Here is a 20,228-nt window from a genome sequence, read left to right on the forward strand (position 1 = left end):
TAGTTTAAACCCTCGATGATTTTTACAATTATGATATTACTCTTATTTGAATATAAATAAAATTAATTACAAAAATATTATATAAGCACGCAATGTGTGCATCAATACACTAGTATATATTATATATTTTAAATTTTTTTATATTGTTTCGATATTTCAATATATCGATATATACCGAAATTTTTCAGATTTCATATCGTTACCATACCCAAAAATTCGGTATCGTTACCGTAACGTAACCAAATCTTCGGTATACCGAAAATTCGATGAATTCGGTATTTTTTTTATATACAGTAACTTCGGTATACTGAAAATTCGGTATATTATTGGCAGATGTCAGAAGTTCGATTCTCTTTATCAATACCTTCTTAGATTAGTATGTCGCACATGACTTATTTAGTGCGATTTACTTGGCTAACGTAGTTTGCAAACTATTACGTTAGTCTCGTAGTTTACTCAATGCGCACCAAAAAATAGCAGCCGAGGGTCCCCATCACCCCATGTTATTAAAAAAAAATTATGAAAGATAATAAAGCGATCGACACGTAACCCTTAAATTGTTGTATGATTTAAAATATTTAAATACATCGATACCCATTGTTTTTGGTAAAAATTAAAAGGACAATGTTTACTCCAACAATAAATTGTTGTCACTAACCGTCCAATGATAAATGTTAATTCGTGGGCTATACTATGCTAATATCATCAATTTGACTTTATTGAAGAGAAAAACTATACAAGTAGATCTATAAAAATCTAATGAGGGGTGAAAAATGAAAATGTGTGTGAAAAAAATATAATACAACCTAATAATTTGTTTAATTCCCCTTTTTCATCAAATCCTAAAATGAAGACATGATCTGAAGAATTTTTTAATTATCCGTGGAATACTCCTCATATTTCGGGTGAGTTTTGATCTTGCTTGCTTGTTTCTTGTTGTTTGGCTTCTACTTGACATCATATTCAAATAAGATTTTCCATAATAATTGTGAAATTCGTATTATATATAATGTTTTATATTAAACTATAACATCTGATTACCTACAACAATTGTGTGAAATTTGACGAGACAAATCAATTTGGGTTTTCATTTTTATTCAACTTAAACAAAGATAATGATAAAAGGTTATTGAACCGGTTTAGTAAAAATAAATAACTAACGAATAGGTCTATCATGAGACGGTTTCACTAGCTCGATTCATATATGCAGGAAAAAATATTACTTTTAACATAAAAATAATAAATTTTTTTTATGATTTGAGTCTAGACATGTATATGTTTTACAAAATTGAAATGTGATATGGTCTCATAGTAATTTATGAGATAACCAAATAATATATCTTCCACTAGTAACTCAAAGTATGAGTTTTAATCTGAATTGTTTCATTTCAATTTATTTCCCCTCCTAGCCTGGTTTGTCTTTCTTGTTCGTGCCCGTTCGATCTAAGGTATTTTTTTTTTTTTTTTTTACTTTTAACATTTTGCTTCGTTAAACGTTACGGATTTAGGGATTGTGGAAGCCGATCCTTCAATTTGGGGCAAAATAACAAGACACGTGATGCAATTAACATTCAGCTAATGGGAGGGACAATATCGGATAAAAGCTAAAACATGAGGAATATAATTAGCCCGTGAAAAACTAAAAAGATAAAATTAGGAACCAGGGAATGAGATAGGATTTTACGTTTAAAAGAGTCACAATCGCATATAAAATAATGAAAATAATTATTATTTTTGAATATAAATTTCAAAACAAAAATACAATCCAAATTTAATATTAAAATAATGTCTCGCATTTGATTCATTTTAAATAAAAGTGCTAAGCGAATTGAAATCAAACTTGAGTTAAGTGAAAAAAAATAATAAATATCTCTTATCTATTATATATATTATATTTCCTTTTTTGTCCACATTTTCTCGACTTCTTTTTCCCACTAACATCTTCCATTTTTTTTCAACTAATTGTATCATTTTTGCTTCTATGATTATATAATTTCAAACGTATATATCTCAAATATCAATTTGATTATATTATCTTATTAAATTTTTATTATATTTCCAATAATTAATTTTCAATTACTAATAATACATTATTTCATGAATAAAACTCATAAAATATTCATGTATTATATCGCACACGCAAATACGTGTGCTTCCGTCGCTAGTATTCTATTAAGTGTGAGGGGTTGGTATGAACGCCTCTCACTTTTAGCCATTTGATGATTATTTAATTACGATAATTTCATTCTTTTTTTTTTATTTTTTTTGTCCTTGAATGCATTATTATTTATGGAAACGTCATTTTATTTTTTTAGCATTTATTTTTTTTAAAATTAAAAACGGACTTGACAAACACGTAACACACGTACATCTGAATATTAGTATATAGAAAAGCTCAACCACCACATATATATACTTTATTTTATGGTGCCCAAAAAATATATATACTAGAACCAAAAATGCTGAAGGCTAGGGAAAGTGCCGGGAGATTAAAGGTAGTGGGATTAGGCTCATCGGTTAGGTGAAAAGTGCGGAATTGAAAGCTATCGAATGTTGGTAGCTATTCGATTCTCTATTGGCGACTCACGTAGTAACCAAACGAAAAGAGGACTTGGGACCGGAGACATTATACCGATGGAAATTCAATGCAATCAAGCATTACTAGAATATCCTGAATTCACTGGCTTAAAGCATATGTGTAGGGTGGCGAATGGTGTGGCACACCAGCTGGCTCGAGAAGTCCTTGTGACTAATTCAAACTTTGAATGGAGTGATGAGAGAGGCATCCAATATTCTCGGCTCTTGAAAATTTTAATGCAAGACTTTTATTTCTCTTCAAAAAAAATAAAAATAATCCTCTCCCTAGTCCTACATTATATCGGCCACTGAAACATGTGAAAGCTACGAGGATATACGTGGAGACTAGAGTTGACTCAATATGATGAATTGAATGGTCCAAATTCCTCCATGTATTGAATTCTGATCCAACGGTCAATAGTTTTCTTCATTGGTGAGCTATTTAAAGTAATGATCCGTTAAGTGATCAGTTGGTTAATCGGGTTTTTTTTTTCAATTCCCTGTAGCAGAGCGAAGCTAAGGGATCAAGCTCTCTCTCGTTTCTTTGTGAGATCTGTTAGAAATTAAACTTTGGACCTAATTCACCTCAAAAGCTAGGTCAAGAGGTGATGTTTGCCCTTGTTTATATAAAGAGATCCAGGTTATTTAGCCAACCTATGTGAGAAATAAATCAATATACCAACACACCCCTCACGTCCAGCAGAAATGAAACGACTGCGTGGATATATTAAATGGGTGGCCAACTATGGGACGGGTGAGGCCAACTATGGGCCGTCCAACACATAACGGGAACTCGGGCTTTGATACCATGTTAAAAATTAAACTTTGGACCTAACTCACCTCAAAAGCTAGCTCAAGAGGTGAGGTTTGCTCTTGTTCATATAAAGAGGTCCAAGTTATTTAGCCAACCTATGTGGGATATAAATCAATACACCAACAAGATCTCAAGTTAATTAGTTCAATAAAAAGGAGTTTTGAGCTGCATAATGACTTCTCATTGCATTGTGTCTTTGTGTAATTACTTGTTGTATTGCTCAGATGAGATTTGCACAATTGTACAACTCTTGCTGATAGTGAATTCGATTGGGATATTGCCAGAACCTTAGGATTGTTTACAATTCGAATCAAGTAAATTATGTGTTTTTATCGTCTTTGATTGCTTTTGTTTTCTTTCATTTTTCTGGTTTAAAGTTACAACAATATATATATGAATTATCCTCATATTTTCATAACAATCAAATGTGTCTTGCATTAAATTGCAAACCGAATTTTTTTTTACTACAGTAAGATGTATTTTTTTTATTTTTTATTTGGTTTTAACATGAGATGGAAATCGAACTTGAGAGATGTCTATATTTTATATACCGATTTAATTGATTTTGAGAATTTGTGTCAAATTTTCATAAACTTCAAGTCAACATTGTCATTTATATAACTTTATCTTCCGGAAAACCATGATATATTATTTTTTCTTCCAGTATCAAGCTACCTTAACACACAAATATTTTTGCTAGCGCATAAGCTAGCTATGAACTAATACATATGTATTTCAAATAAATAACTTGTTATTATTGTAAAAATCATTATCAGGACCTTCTGTTTTCTGGATTAATATTCTTCATAATAATCCTTAATTTTAGATATGTTTCTATTATTTTTATTTTTTTAAAAAAAGAATATATCATTAGAATTTGAATTGGAGATTAGAATTTATACTTGATTGAAATTTTTAAGAAAATACATTTTAATCATGGATGAAAACATGGTGAGTTATTTAATTAACTCAAAGTCATGTTCGACGAATCTCTTATTTGGGTTATCCATAAAAAAATATTATTTTTTACGCAAACAATATTACTTGTTTTATTATAAATATAACAAGAATAATCTAACTTACGGATAAAAATCAGTGAAATCGACCACAAGATACTTACTATTTAGTTAATAATTAAAAATAAATGTGTACTTAGAAAAAAATTCATAAAGATATTATCTTATTTTAAAATATAATATAATAATAATAAAATATTACAAAGTATGAAAAGCTAAATTAAAATTAAGAGTATATAGGATAATGTAAGGATAGAATATATATATATATATATGTGTGTGTGTTTATATATATGTTACTACATTGCATGCATTATGTGTTTGTATAATCCATTTTTAACCAAAAAATAAATAAAAATTAAAAAAATGCAAAAATCGCATCGTCGTCGTAACATATAGTTACCAAAGCACAATAAATGCATCAATTTTACAAAGATGGGTCATAAATGGCATTTTCATAAATAAAAAAATTAAAAAACACAAAGTGAGTCATATCATTTTGGTAAATACGAAAATATCAAATGACTAAAAAAAGATGTCATATAAAATGTCTAATTTATCTAATACTTTTTGTTTCGTTGAGAATTAAGTTAAAATATAATTAAAAATTTATCTCAAATTTTATTAATCAATTGAAAAATAGTTAATGAAGGAATTTTATTATAATAAGATAGGTATATAGTAATATATTTCATTTGAGAAAAAGAATTGGCATATATTTTTATAACAAAAAATTTGATAAAATAGAATACATGCAAATTTCTTTCTTTTATCGAAAAAAAGCTCAAATTGAACCCATTATTATTTTTTATGTGTAATGCTACATGTACAACTAAATTTGTACAACATTTTATACACCACAAAAAATTCAATACAAAATTTTAATTTATCAAATCTCACGATACATTAAATGTAAAATCTCACGATATCATATCAAAATTTCACGAGATAATAGCAAAATATCACGACATAATTATTGTAAATATCATTGTACCTTAAGTCTAGCATTATTTATTTATTTATTTTTTTTTTTTCTCTCTTTCAGAAAGGATTTGTGGCTCCCATTCCCAAAGAGAAGGTGGCCAAGATCCTCTATCCAAACTACACAGCCTCGCAATCGCAGGAAAATTCCTTAAAAACTATGGCTACTGTAGCAATGGCTACTTGTAATTTTTCTTTTGGATTACGAATTTGCAATAAACGTCCAGAAATCCGATCCACAACTGTTCAATTCAAGCCATTAACCAAGAAACAAACCTCAATTAGCAAGCTCAGTTCGTCGCACTCTATTTCTGGGCTTCACCCACTTGTTCGTAATCAGGTTTCCGCACCCTCTTGCAGAAATTCACGGCCAATGACAGTGGTATGTGCCAAAGGCTACAAAATGAAGACCCACAAGGTAATACTTTATCAGTTGTTGGTATATACATGTTTTATTGAATTCAGTGTTTATGCGTCTTTATTTTGTGATTTTATGATTTGGGCTTTTTTTTTTCCAATTTCGTTGGTTGCTGATTTTTGAACGGGTACTTAAGGCTTCTGCGAAGAGATTTCGAGTTTCGGGTAGTGGGAAGATAATGAGGAGAAGAGCGGGGAAGCAGCATTTGCTCGCGAAGAAGAATACTAAGAGAAAATTGAGACTCTCCAAAATGGTTTGAATTTATAGAATTGTTACATTTAATCTTTTCCCTTTACTTTCAAGACTTGAGCTTTTGGTTTCTCCTGCCTCAGTGATTTCTTTATTCTTGTGATCTTGTTATTTACTTTTACTAGCTGGCTCAGCTGCAAAAGATAATAGGAACTGAGGAATTGGTTTATATATATCGTAGTGATAGACATTGGAAATGGGTTAGATTGAATCGGGTTTTAACGTTTGACATGGAGCTTTAAAATGCCAAAAATATTATGTTAAAAAAAATGCCAAAAATATAAATCTTCGATGGAGAAAATGCTAATGAGCTTGTCTGCTGTATAAATGTATATATGATCCTTAAAAATCACGACTTTCCTCTTTAGATGCATTCGTGCCTTTACTGTACATAGATGTGCTTGGCAAACTTCTGCACATTAGCATACTGGCATACAACAGACATGCTATGGGAAGGTTTGTATTGCGAGTTGGGAACAGTGGAGGTTTTGTGGTCTGTTCAATTTTGTGTGTTCGGTTGGTGTAAATTTGGAAGAAATGAAGTTATTCCCATATTTGTTTTGAGTGTGGGTGGATTCTCTTACAAGGAAAGTGAAAATGTAGTGTTACTCGAAGTTGGGTCGGTTCTGGAGGCTAAAATAAACTCTGCCCAATTTAGAAGGAAGGAGACATAAATTAGCGGCTTCATTTGTTTGACTAGCTGAAAATCAGCTTAACAGAATCTCTGTGATACACTTACCTGTAGCATATAGGGCGAATCCTTGGAGACTAGTAGTTTGAGCAAATTTTTTATAAGGAAATTGGTAATTTGCTTGTTCTTGGAACTCATTTCTCGAACATTTTACTCATCCAAGTCACACATGTGACCTTAGATGATAATTATAGGACCATGTATGTGTTATTAAAGAAAAAACTGTATCCAATTGTAATCTTTTAAAAACTAGTGCAATTCAAGCACCGTATTTTGTTTATTGTGCCGGCGACATAGATAGCAACCAAATAGGACAAAGTACAAGTGGCACAGACTACAGTTATGGCTTCCCAAAAGGCATTGTTGATTATTGTTATTATTTTGCTTACCTAATGAGAACTTGTGTGATTGGAACAAAGTGATGAAACCAGCTTATAGATTGGAAACTGAGTTTCAACAAAATTGCTATTCGAGTTCTCGTGGCAAACAGTATAGAGGTTGTTATGGCACTTTTGATTCGATGATATTCAACTCTCTTCATGAAGATGTCACTTGTATGGTGCAACAAACAATGCTAGTTAGGAAAACAAGACACTGCAATGACAAGAAAGCAAAACTCTTCTCCAATAATTTGTAGATCATTGTGCAATAGTTGGACTAGTCTTTTAAGAAATGGGATACTCTTAATGTCAATTAGTTTCACTGCATTCTTATGAATGTTGAGATCAAGTGTCGTAAACAGTTTTTGCTGAAATATGTAGTCTTTATGCTAATCAAGCATTTCTTTAAATATATGGTTGTCATATGGTGGCTGGGTTAACATTCTTTTACCCATGGGCTTTGAGGTGTGAACTGGCCTTTGTAAAATAAAACCCTCCCCCCCCTACCCAACTAATGCAACTTGGTAGATCACCGCTGATCCGCTATCCTGCCTGTGTGATTTGTCTATTTTGTGGGGTTGAAATTTTGTTTGCATCAACCATGTAATTACCTTTATGTTCTGTTGGGAGCCCAAGCATCAAGTATTGTAATGGGCCTAGATAATTTGGGCCTAAGTGAGTGTTTAGTTTGTATGGGCTAACACTCACTTAGGCCCAAATTATCTAGGCCCATTACAATACTTGATGCTTGGGCTCCTAACATGTTCACTCGAAACAAGCATCCCTTCCTTACATACGGCCGTTGTTTTAGTGAAAAAATGGAGAACACAACGAATCAATTCAATATTTGTCATTAATTTACTTCTCTTTTTCTGGCTTTGTATATCCTCTCTCACACCACTCGTGTCTTATTTACAGGTGCAAGTTAATCGCAGCGACTATAACAATGTCATTGGTGCTCTGCCTTATCTCAAAGTTAACCGATCGAACTAAAACCTAATACCTTCTTGATGTACCAATCCGTGTAACTTTTCATTTCCTTTCAAGGGTTTTCACTTTTCCACAGAGGATGAAAGAATCTCTCAATATTATTAGTGATCTTTGAATTGTTTGCAGCTTTGCATCTTATGTTACATTTTATCTTTATGAATGCTGCATGGGTGAGCTCAGTTGTTTCTGGCACTATCTTTTTGGCTGCATCCACTCTTTCAGCTTAATATATTAATGACGTCACTCTTTTACCTCGAAAATGTAGTAATTACGGGTTAATGAGATCCTACGTACCACAGATCCAATAGTTATAATTGATCCAAATATGTGGTCTATGCATGGCGTGACATTTTTTTTTGTTGAAATAACTGTCAGGGTAGGATTGAACTAAAGCATAATTACTTGCCGTCTTGGTACACGCATTGCATGGAAAAATCTGCATCTTAAATTTTCAAAATTAAAACCGATACTGAGAATATTCTAAATGAATAAATTTTAATAAATAGATATATGTGCAGGAAGAATAATTATAAAAGTAGAGAAGGATTTATGAATCCCGAAGGGATCATTAAAACGTTCTTTTTTATGAACATATATAAATAAATTAGAATGTTGATGCACCATTTTGGGATGTATATCTATTACTCCGGTGTACTCCCTTCCTTGGATGAGGTGAGGGCTACAAATTAATGCAAAAGTTTTCATCTCCGATCAGGGGTTAAACGAATTATGTCGAGTTGAATATGATAAAATTTAACTCAAAATCAGCTAAAAAGCTTCAAGTCAATTTGAAACTAGAAAATTTTAGAATTTTTTTGTTCCAGCTCGGCTTGAAACAAGTTATACAAACTATTGCTCGAAAATAAATATTCGAAAAACTTCAAATGTATTTATTTAATAAGGCTGGCGAAGGATCAAACAATATAATTCGACTCAAGTTTAATTAAAAAAAAATTCGAACATGTTTGAGTTCGACCCAAATGCGATAAATTCGAAAATGAATAAAAACATTTTTTGAGAGTTGAGACTGTCAAATATTCAATTACTAACCAAAATATTAAAAAGGTGGAAAATTTGCGAAACCAGCACACAGAAGTATCTTCTATAAAGTTTAGTTTTTGATACATATATTTTAGAAACTCCGTTTGAAACTTTGAACAAAAGCATATATTTCTAAGATTTACCAATGCAGCGAGTTGACAATGCCACACCTTTAAAAAGTTGGAGACGGGAAAATGCAATTTTGCCTGTATGGAATACTGGCAACGACAGGAAAGATAGAAATATCTGTACAAAGATTCATCCAAAGAACCAAATGTCCAAACTTTTTTTACAGCATCTTAAATCTTATGTACAAAGAGATTGGATTAAATTGATTTTCATCTATACAGGAAAGGCCAAGTCAAATTCTCACTAAAGATCATTCGTCTTTAGTAGTACAGCTGAATATGTAATATATATATATACACACATTCACATCAAGTTTCTTCCATCACATCTATCTGCCCTTTGCAACCAAGATCAGGAAGGATTAGTCGGATGAATAGCGGTATCAGGTAACATGGCTATGGTCACTACGAAGTATTCACATCCAACAGGAAGACCATAAGGATTTGAAGTCGAACTTGAATTAAATGTCAAACGGTTGGTTCCGGTTTCGGGGGTCAGTATATCTACCCGATCTCTAGCACTATCAGCTTGAACTGATGTAGATGGAGGTGGTGATTTCACCGTCTGTCGTTCAATATGTACAACCTGGCCTACGATATAGCTTGTACGGTTTGTAAGATGATCAGAAAATAAGGCTACTGATTCAGCTGAGAGATAATAATGAGGGGAGTTACGATTGATGGCCTCATAGTATCCGGAAGAGTTGAGAATGAATGCAGCAATTTCATGGACTTCTAACCGATTAAATGATATCTTCTCTTTGTTCGCCTGTAAAGAGGGGAGTAATTCTTTCAATCTTGATCACTTGAGTAATGAAAAGAAAAGAGAAAGGTGATGTGCACCAAAAACAGCGAATCTGGTACTAATCGTAATGTAGAATACCTGCTTTTCAAGTTGATGCTTCGTGTAAAGCGTGTTGACCAACTCTTTCTTTTCTTCCAAATCCTTGTTAAGCTGCTCATTTGCTGCTTCGGTTTTTGAGTATCTGTCAAGTAATTCCGCCCGTTGCCTTGACAAAACACCAACTTTATCAGCCAGTACCCTTATACATTCCCGGAACTCAGCAGTGCTATCATCATCGGTTTTGTGGGCAGAACTGAAAATTTGGGATGAATTCAATCAAACATCAGCGAATTTCATAAGCAAATTGTCACCACGACGAATCCATTTCCAACTACCATTATAATTGAAACAGTTGAGAAATTGAGATACAATCTTAGAACCGTAACAAGATGATTCGGGTTTCTTTTTGGTGGTTCAGAGTTGAATTGTTGGAATATCTTATTAAATTTCATCTATAAATTTTTTGCAGACCATTACCATGCTATTTTAAGAGGCACGCAAAAAGAAACTCCAAACATGTAACAAAGGATTATTCATATATTTTCATAGCAAATCCTAAAACAGTGTCTCAGAAATGGGCACAATCGACATGCTAAAAGCAATCCACCTAAAAAAGGATCAAGTTAAACAAAGAAAAAGCAGATGTCCTTACCTGGATAAAGACTGAGCTAAAGAACGCAATGAATCAACAAAATCAGTCACCCCAGCAGACAAAACACAGCTTCTCAGTCTTTCAAAAAGACCACGCATTTTGACAGCAGAGCCACGCAATGCACTGTACTCTGAGGCCCTACGATCAGCTGCACATAGATGGGTCTGAGCTTCCTCTCTTGCCTCATGTAGACAGTTCTCTAAGTGAGCACAATTCATCTGCAAGTAAATCAATACATAATCTAATTAGTTATTGCATTATATTCGAAGATGTTTGCAACAAACAACCAGCAGTGGATGACGACTAGCAGAACACAGTTGCATCCACATTTGTGGAATCCAAGTTCCTTTTTTCTGTATTCAGGCAAGAAGAAATTGACGCGAATACAATTGAAGCCTAGATAAACCCTCAGAAGGACTTCTGAGCAACAAAGGATTGTATCACTGAGTAAAGAAATCTTTTGGCGACTAAGGACTTTACATAATACACTTACCTACCTACACAGTACAAACTACAATTTATGTACATACTCTTACATCATTGCTTCCAGCCAAAACATACATCAAATGAATGCTATCTGACAGAAACCCCCAACCCTGTGCTCAGAAAATAAATCGATTTCAAGTTTTGGTAGTACCTGAGATTCATCAAGTAGCTTCTGACTGATCTCCAACTCCCTTCCAAGCTTGGAAACCTCATCCATTAATGCTTGGATTTTGGTTTCTGCATTATCTAATTGACTCACTTTCCCTGCTAAGGCATTTTCTAATTCCATCACAAAGTTATCACTTTCTGTAGCATCCACACCTGGTTCAACAACTGTTTCACAGGATACAACACCAGTTGGCTGTGACATGCTAACTGCCATATTACTAGAGGCAAGTGCCGCGCCCTCATCTGTCAACAGTTTGCCCTTCTCGTTTTTGTCACACGAATGCCCTTTATCACTATGTAGATCGAGCATTGATGAATCCAACAGGGGAATTGGATTGATCGTGCTAGAGGAATCTGTCATACTATCATCAATCCTTTCTTGTGCCTTATCTTCTGCAGGGAGAAGCACAGGTTTTAATGGGCTGGACGCACAAGACGCTTCTCCCATTGAGCATGGCATATGAATTCCTTCAAGTCCTGATATTTCTGACTTGTTATCATCAATCTTTGCAGTTGAAACTGCAAAATTAGAACTACTCTCATCAGCAGAAAGCTTATGCCTATCCACATACTGATCAGACAACCTTTGCTCCAACTCCTGAATCCGTTTCTCATAACAGTCACACTGTATCTTCTTCATTTTTAGCAATGTCTGCAGGTGTTTTTCATACTCATCTTTCAAATGCAAAGCTTCAGAAGTCTTCTCCGCAGCATTTTTCAATAAACTCTCTATTTTGCTATCACCGAGTGATTCGTAATCGAACTCAGTGCATATGGAGGACAAGAAGGCAATTTTAGAAGCAAGTTCAGCTTTCAGTTTTGCATTCTCAACTTCCATCTTGCTGGTCCCTGCAATTTCCACCAGCTCTGTCTCCTCAAGTAACTCCTGTGAACCATACTTCTCTTGGAAGTTCGCTGCATTTCCTTCGACTTCAGTAGATTGAGAACCATCGTCAGACATCAATAATGAACTCCTTGAAGTCCCATACTTCTCGCTCTTTGAAGAGAGTCCTAACAGTGACTCTGGCGCATAACGATCAACATCCGGAAGCTCTATATCAAGCAAATTAGAGTCAAAAGGAGATACATTAACATCACATGGATTAGGTGTGTCATACAATCCCATGGTTGCAAAAATATCTCGGGGAATATAGGTACTATGTACTTTCAGAAATTCTTCGCGTCTTCTAACCTCTGATTCCCTCTCAGTTGCAAGTTTTTCTGCCATTTGCCCAGCCTTGCCCATATAGATCTTCATCTCTGCTTTTCGTCTCACAACTTCTGCAAGGCAAGCCCTATAAGCAGGACCAATTCCACGCACCACTTTTAAGGGCTCAAATTGATCATTCTGACGCTTCAAAGCTTCCTGGAATACGGAAAATTTGTAACGCACATCTTTGATGGTGTACTGGATATATGCAATCTTTTGCATATAATTGTGCACAAAGATATTCATCTCAATTTTTTTATCCCGGCAGAAACCAAGCAAAGTTGAAATTGCATGATCACATTCTTTCATCTTTGGAAGGTAATTCTTATCATGGCAGTCATACATAGGACCTAAGGCCGAAACAGCATCATGAGGACGCAGTGAAGACGTAAATTGGCCCGAAAGAGAGTCATCCACTAGTTTCTTCACCGTGTTTACATCTTTACTGCACCAGCAGAAATGAGAATTCACAAAATGATCACGTATCGAGCAAGCTATAATGGGAAGGAGCAGCACATATGCATAGCATACAATGCAAGAGAAATAACAATGACATTCAGCAAAGGATTAAAAAATATTCAGCTACATTATTCCAATAGCATAAAAAACTTCTATGGGTCAAGGTAAATAAACAGTAAGATATAAAGCTGCATTTAAACTCTCTACCAGCAATTTAAACAGGCTTGGCCGCTGTAATCTCATTTTAACGCTGGCAACATGATCCCCACCAAATTGAATGTTACCATGATTGGATGAGTTAGATGCCGCCCAAGCAGGGTGGATATCAAATTAGAATTGAGATGAAAATAAGGTGCTCAAAGAAGCTACCACCAGTCTATTCTTTTTCAGCATCCAAATCCTTATAAAGTATAGGTAGTGCAATGAAGTTACTAAATGTTATTCATAAGAACGTGACATACATAATCCAACATAAAAAAGTTTATTTAAAAAAGGCAATTCATTTAGAATCCCGTAGCGAAGGATCGAGCAACCAAAAATTATAGCTGGTGATTGCAGTATACTCAAATATTTAAAAGCATACAATGATTACCACCTGGCACCTTCATAAATATGCACCAACTTATGGCTCATGAGAATTGAATACATATTATTGGCTTTAATATCAATTATAAGACCAATTGATTGTTGATACATTAAAAGTTGTAAGTAGCAACATAATGCAATTCAAATCTTTTAAAGCCTGGCATCCTAATCACCATGTTTGTTGCTCCTCAAAACATGGGCAAATCTTTATCCCATTGTCTCTTGAAGTATATATTCTTAAAATTGATTTTGCTCGAGAATGTTGCACATTGAAAAAAAACAATAACACGCAACCAATAACATTTTCTAATTTTTCCACGTTCAGATATATTTCAACCTAACAAGTGCGGGTTTCTGATGCAACAACTTGGTTTCAAATTAAGGAACCAAATTCAGTTGCATATGCCAGAAAACGTTAAAAAGATTTTAAAGTTTGAACTTCTACACCATAAAATACTTCAAACCAACATAATGGGGCCTGAAAGTTCTAAGAATAACAAAGAACCTAAATTTTGATGCTTTAGAATAGCTAGAATTCGTTGTATATGATATCAAAACCTGTTATCAACCAGACCCAGGGGAATTCGCAACGACCTTGACTCATCCTCTTGACACAACTTGTTACATCATTGACTCATCCTCTTGACACTACTTGTTACATCATTGACTCATCCTCTTGACACAACTTGTTACATCATTGCTGCAGTAAGTCATCTAAATAACCAAAATTCTTATAGCCTATCTCTGCTCAAGACTATTCATACTAATGTTTTACATCTCTATAAACTTTTAAATAAATGAATCATGATCATTCAGATTTCTCTCAAATCAAATATCCAGTTCACTCCATTTTCAATACCGCGGATCAAATGTTATTGAGTCCCATAATCTAGATGAAGTATTAATGTCTATGCTTAACAGGATAAGTTTTATCAGAAGTGTTGGCCCAACAATTTAACAGGATAAGTTTTATCAGAAGTGTTGGCCTAAGATAATTTTTGGTTTAATGCTGCATGTTGAAGTACTTGTTAAAAAAGTAGAAGCAATTTCGTGCTTGCTTCGTTTAGTTCTGGGGCAAAAGGATTGCGAAAACACCATGAGAAATAAATAGTATGTTCAGTTATCTTGGACAAATAAAATCACTAAAATAGAAGTCAAATCATGTCCGAAATTGCTGGATATAATTCTTTTAGAACTTTATAATAGCATATTTGGGTTATAGTACAAATTAATTATACAATAGTTATTGGAAGTAATGAAAAATTAGTTGAAAATAATGAATACTAGTGCACAGGTGCATGCACTGCGTTCTTGTACAGTATTTTGTTTTCAAAAAAAATTCTTTGGAGTTTAATCAATTACCATTGCTCGGTGCACGCGTTGTGTTCTTGTAAAATAATAAAATATATATCTTTAGTTAATTTGATTTAGATTAAAATAGAGATATTATCATAATTGTAAAATTCATGATGAATCATACTGCAATTTGGGAACTCGGTCATACCATCATGCCGAAATGCCAGTGTGATGGTCAATATGATGGTTTGGCGCTTAATAGATAATAGAGATAGAGAAGAGAAGTTGAAATGGAACGAGTATGTGTTTTGAGGAAAGAAAACAATGAATGGTAGTGTTTATTTTGTTTCAGGTTCTGGAATACTGTGACAGGAAAACATAACTAAGAAGGCCTTTATGTTTGAATATACTAGTTCAAAAGCACTTTTTCCAAAAAAGTTTCTGAAAAGGAAATTGAAACAAAAGCTCCGAATGATATCACTTCTGGCCTTCTCCAAATCCATAAATTCATATTTTCCAAGCACTTAAAAAACTGCAAAATCTTAAACAATCATCATAAAACTATTCAAATGTTCTTTTCTAAACTTTTTCTCACAGGCTTTTGAATCCATTAAAGGGAAAAATTGACAGATGAGAGTGTGCATCCCTTGCTTCTCGTTTTCAGTTGGATGATGGCTATACAAAATATTCATGGCTATAATTACCGCCAGTTTTTCAGTGTCACTACTTCCTTCTATTTTCATTGAACAAGTTACCATCAATGACTCAATTTAAGAACTTTGCTCCTGTTTTCAAAAATTCATTCAATTTTCCATTACAAGAAAAGAAATTAAGTCGAACAAGATTGAATCATTGAATAATGCTTGATAACATGTTCAGTCAATCGTGTTGTGAATTTCTTATTTTAAGTGGAATTAAAAGGCTATGACATGATTTTGAAGGGTGCCGACAAGGATAAGTAACGATAATACCAGACGGTCCCCGCTGGTCGAATGAAACAGGTGATTGTACATCGTCTAAACATATTTTCAGTTATGCTTAACGTCACAGAAAGTGTATAAAAAAATATTTTCTATAATAGAAGAGTTAAGAGCAGAAAATGGAGAGTGTGTAAAGCAACTAAACCATGGCAATCCTTTGTGCTAGGTACAGATAATGTCCACAAAGTTGTACATGATCGTACAAAAGGAATGTTTCTTTGCCAGTTAGAAAAACGTTCTTTTTCCCTAAAACCAAACTTTTGCACTCGGAGAAATTCAAAATTATAACCTCTGAAAAATAAGTATTGTAAATAAGTAGAAAAGGAGAAAAGGGTGCACACAATTAATATGAGAGAGGAGAAAGGCGTACCTTAGAGTCTGCATTATGCTCTTCTGCTCATTTATAAAGCGCTGGTGGTCTTTTATAGTCGAATCCAAGTCTTTAACAAGAACTGAAGCTTTGCCAGAAAATAACATTTCTGTATTGCGCTTTAGATCTCCAAACTCTTGTTTAAATTCTGAAACTTTGTTCTCAAACTGTCTGTGGGAAATGCTGCAGTCTTCCACTGTTTTCCTCAAGTTCTCTTCCTTCACAAAATCGAGTAAGCATTTTCTATTAGCAGTCACCAAGGCAGGGAAAAGTCTCATAGATCTCAATTTCTCAATATCCCTCCCGAAGTTGGCCAGAAGGCTAGCATGGCTTCGGTGCTGCTGTGAGTAACACTTTAGGAAATCATGGTAGTTTTGAAGTACAATCTTATAGAAATGATCTAAATTACCCCGGGCAATTTCTAATGCCCTTTCTTGCACCTTTTGCTCTTGCAACAACCTCTTACATGTTTCAATCTTAGCTAATGTACTACTGAAAATAGCATGTCCACACTGAAAATGATACCTAAACTGTCTCTCGTAGGAAGGCAGAGCCTTTAATGCAGGATCTGAGGCATTATCCAAAGGATGAATGTCGTGAGATGAGGATGGTAATGGGGGATCGGGAATATCAACAATGTCAACTTGTTCTGGTGCAGGGGATGGTGAATTACTCCGCATCCTTGCCTTATTAAACAGAAATACTTCTCGATCATCAGAAGGGAGGTTGTAGGCGGAGAGGGAGCGCTGCGGTTCCAATTTCATGTCCAAGCACAAAAGAAGCTGATCATTGAACATTATCCCACAAACTGATTCAAGAAACTTCTGTACAGTCTCAACAATAGTGTACCCATCACAATCAAGCGCATACGAGTGCCCATTCTCTGCAATATGAATCAAAAGTTTTCCCCCTTCGACTACACCTTCTGCTGTATGTGAAGACATTTCCTTGACCCACCAAAAGTATCCAATAACTTCAGCTACAATAACCGAAGAATCAAACTTCACTTAAGGTACAAAAGTCGCTAGACAATATTTTACCCTTCATACAAAGATTCACCAAGTATTATGCTTAAAACCACCAACTGAAATTGCAAAATCAGCAGAACCCAGAAAGATTCTATCAGCAACGCGATTATAGCAATTAATATAACCCCAACCCAAATTACCGGAAACCCACCAACGATTTCACCAAGTGAACAGGAATCTAACCGGCAAGTCCGTCACTGAAGCCCAAATTCGAAAACCCAACTCAGAGATCTGCAAATTCGACCAGTTCCCTCGAACCCAACACCCGAAACGAAGAAAGAAAAAGAAAAACAAAACAAAACTCCAATCGCCGCCGACTAACCGAAGAATCTTCTAATATGGAAAAGGCTCAAATCTCAAGACACCCAACCGAATATTTTATCAACGACCCAAAACCTTTTTCACAATTTCCATAGAACCCTGCAATGAATGAACATAGGATAAACAGCAAAGCACGGCACGTGAAAACAAAAGCAAATTGGAAAAGGGTTTCGAGAAAAAAAAAAATCAATTTTAACTACGTAGAATACTCTACTTCAATAACTAATTTAAAGCAAAAGCAACAGATACGGATAAAACGGAGTAGATGATTTCAAAGGGTCGCGAAAAAAAAAATCAAACTTTGCGATTTTATTCATTGCAAACATGTGGCTTCGTGGTTTTCTTGGACAAACGTTGTTGAGCGTTCGTTGTTCGACGACAAATGATTGAATAAATAATGGCTTACACAGTTTCTTTTTCTCTTTATTTTGATATTATTATATATAAATATATGATTATTGTCTGTATGCAGAGAGAGGAGACGTGGGAGAACCTTCTGACGGAAGCAAGCAGCAAGAGAAATTGGTAATGTAGCACGAAATAGGAAGACTCTGGCGAGGAAGAGGGGATGAGATTGGAGATGGAATTATTTATTATAATTGTATGTATTATTTTATATTTTTACTTTTTATTTTATTGTTTAAAAAAAATATTGCTTTCTCGGTTTTGTTCTACGTTACTAGTTTCTCAAACCAATGAATGAGTTTGTTCGCAAATTGGGTGATTTAAAGTTGCAAGTATATCATCGTTTACTCTTGTCCTTCATCATTTGTTGCTTGCAACTAGGGATGAAATAATTATTTTAACATGATAATTTTTTTGTTTTTAAATTAATGAATTTTAACACTTTTTTATTTTAAGATTGATATAATCATTTAAAATTTAGAAGTATAGATTTAAAAAATATTTAAATAATTTAAAAGATTTTGAACAGTGGATGATGTAACACCAACGCACAAAGAAGTTATGTGATGTTAGCATATGGTCATTGCTCATATGCTAGATCTGATGGCTCTTTTTTTTATGCACACGAGATATGAACATCCCTTGTGCGAAAAATCTGAGTCATTGGATGCAGTTTGGGACACTACCTCTATAGTAGCCCGGTTCCATTTTACAAGATTAATTGATTTTAAACATGTTAGAAAATAACATATAATTTTAAAAGTGTCAAAACATGTTTAAGGAGTCCTTATTTGGTAAAAATAAGTGGAAAATCAGATCCGGAACGTTCGAAAATGATAGGGTAGGTCCTTTGTAACGCCCCACTGTATCAAGACGTGTCTTTTCAGCGTGCTTATGTCCTCACTCACACGCACCCTGGAAAATTTCCCAGGGGGTCACCCATCCTATAATTTCCCCAAGTCAAGCACGCTTAACTTTGGAGTTCTTATGTGATGAGCTCCCGAAAAGAAGATGCACCTTCTTTATATGAATAGTACATATGAAATCTTTTAAGCCCTCCTCAACCATATAGTCCCATACCTACTCAGTCTCAGAATCCCTCTCATTCCGGCACGGGATCGGTTCATTCATGTCTCCCTCCGCCTATAAGCCTACCAGGAGCCGTTCATTGTCCGTGCAACCTCTTGGCACCGGCGATCACTCCCTGCCTCCTCAGCCCCGGGCGTCACATCCTTGGGGTCCAAAAATGACTTCGGAAGGACCAAAACAGTTCGGAGCACACGGACCAGTTCGGGCCCTCCGAACCCGAGTTCGGACCGTCCGAACTCAGCAGAGCCCAGGTGTCAAAATGGCTCGGACAAGTGGCAGTTCGAACAGTCCGAACTTCGCCTATAAATAGGGGTCCGAATCCCTCATTTTTAAGTGCAAAAATTCCTCTCCTCTCCCGGTAATCGCTCTATTTAAGGGCTTCGGGACTCTTTCTTTAAGAGTTGGAGTATGAAATAGTATATTTTTATAGCGGACAGTGTCCGCAGTAGCAGCCAAGCGGCGGAGCTCTAGCGAGGCGTCTAGGGGTCGTAGCTAGGCTATGCCCAGGCTCTGGGGCATGCGTCATCAGCGGGCTGACGACGGACGAAGGTATGGATTTGGTTCTCATATAGTAAATAGGGAGTAGACTATAATTTAATTAAGGCTTTTAGAGCCTAGTAGGTGATGTTTGGCATGCTAGGTAATGCATGGTTATTTATGTTGTAGTGTTGCATGGTAGGCTTGGACCTAGATGGGAGCTTCTAGGATCTGCCTTAGTAAGGTACGGAAGTATTATTCCAGATATCCAGATTAAGTATGCATGTATTATGTGTTTGCATGGATTATGTGATTGCATGTTTTATATGCCTTTATATATACAGCATGTCACGACTGTATGTTGCATACATGAGCATATTGAGTCTATATCCTTGCGATATCCGGTATTGGGATATTTATCCTGTCAGTAGATGGTTGGACACAGAGACACGTGTTAGGTCACCAAAATCAGTTGGAGACAAATATCGTGTTAGGTCACTGATATTTGGTTGGACACGTGTACTTGTGTTAGGTCACCATCAGGGCTTCTGAGTATGTTGGTCACCTCCTATA

At 34.8% G+C, this 20,228-nt stretch overlaps 2 protein-coding genes across 7 annotated transcripts; one reads left to right on the forward strand and one right to left on the reverse strand.

Annotated features, from left to right (window-relative positions):
* The first annotated feature begins 5,474 nt into the window (after nucleotides 1–5,474).
* On the forward strand, nucleotides 5,475–8,254 carry LOC140891744 (large ribosomal subunit protein bL35c). Its single transcript, XM_073300371.1, has 3 exons — nucleotides 5,475–5,806; nucleotides 5,943–6,059; nucleotides 8,045–8,254. The coding sequence occupies exons 1-3, from the start codon at nucleotides 5,549–5,551 to the stop codon at nucleotides 8,117–8,119; spliced, it is 450 nt and encodes a 149-aa protein (XP_073156472.1). The 5' UTR covers nucleotides 5,475–5,548; the 3' UTR covers nucleotides 8,120–8,254.
* Nucleotides 8,255–9,400: 1,146 nt separating this feature from the next.
* On the reverse strand, nucleotides 9,401–18,259 carry LOC140886711 (autophagy-related protein 11). Of its 6 annotated transcripts, none has more exons than XM_073293437.1 (6): nucleotides 18,178–18,259; nucleotides 16,336–17,783; nucleotides 11,419–13,090; nucleotides 10,782–10,999; nucleotides 10,169–10,382; nucleotides 9,401–10,054 (listed from the first exon to the last, which is right to left on the reverse strand). In XM_073293437.1, exons 2-6 carry the CDS (start codon nucleotides 17,277–17,279, stop codon nucleotides 9,638–9,640), a joined length of 3,465 nt encoding a protein of 1,154 aa, XP_073149538.1. In that variant the 5' UTR covers nucleotides 17,280–17,783; nucleotides 18,178–18,259; the 3' UTR covers nucleotides 9,401–9,637. The 6 variants fall into 6 exon arrangements, with proteins under 6 accessions (XP_073149538.1, XP_073149540.1, XP_073149543.1 ...); XM_073293439.1 differs by lacking the exon at nucleotides 18,178–18,259 and adding an exon at nucleotides 18,091–18,142; XM_073293442.1 differs by lacking the exon at nucleotides 18,178–18,259 and having other exon boundaries at nucleotides 16,336–17,314; nucleotides 17,686–18,083.
* Between the last annotated feature and the right edge of the window lie 1,969 nt (nucleotides 18,260–20,228).

Source organism: Henckelia pumila, chromosome 3, assembly GCF_033568475.1.
Source record: "Henckelia pumila isolate YLH828 chromosome 3, ASM3356847v2, whole genome shotgun sequence".
Classification (NCBI taxonomy): Eukaryota; Viridiplantae; Streptophyta; class Magnoliopsida; order Lamiales; family Gesneriaceae; genus Henckelia; species Henckelia pumila.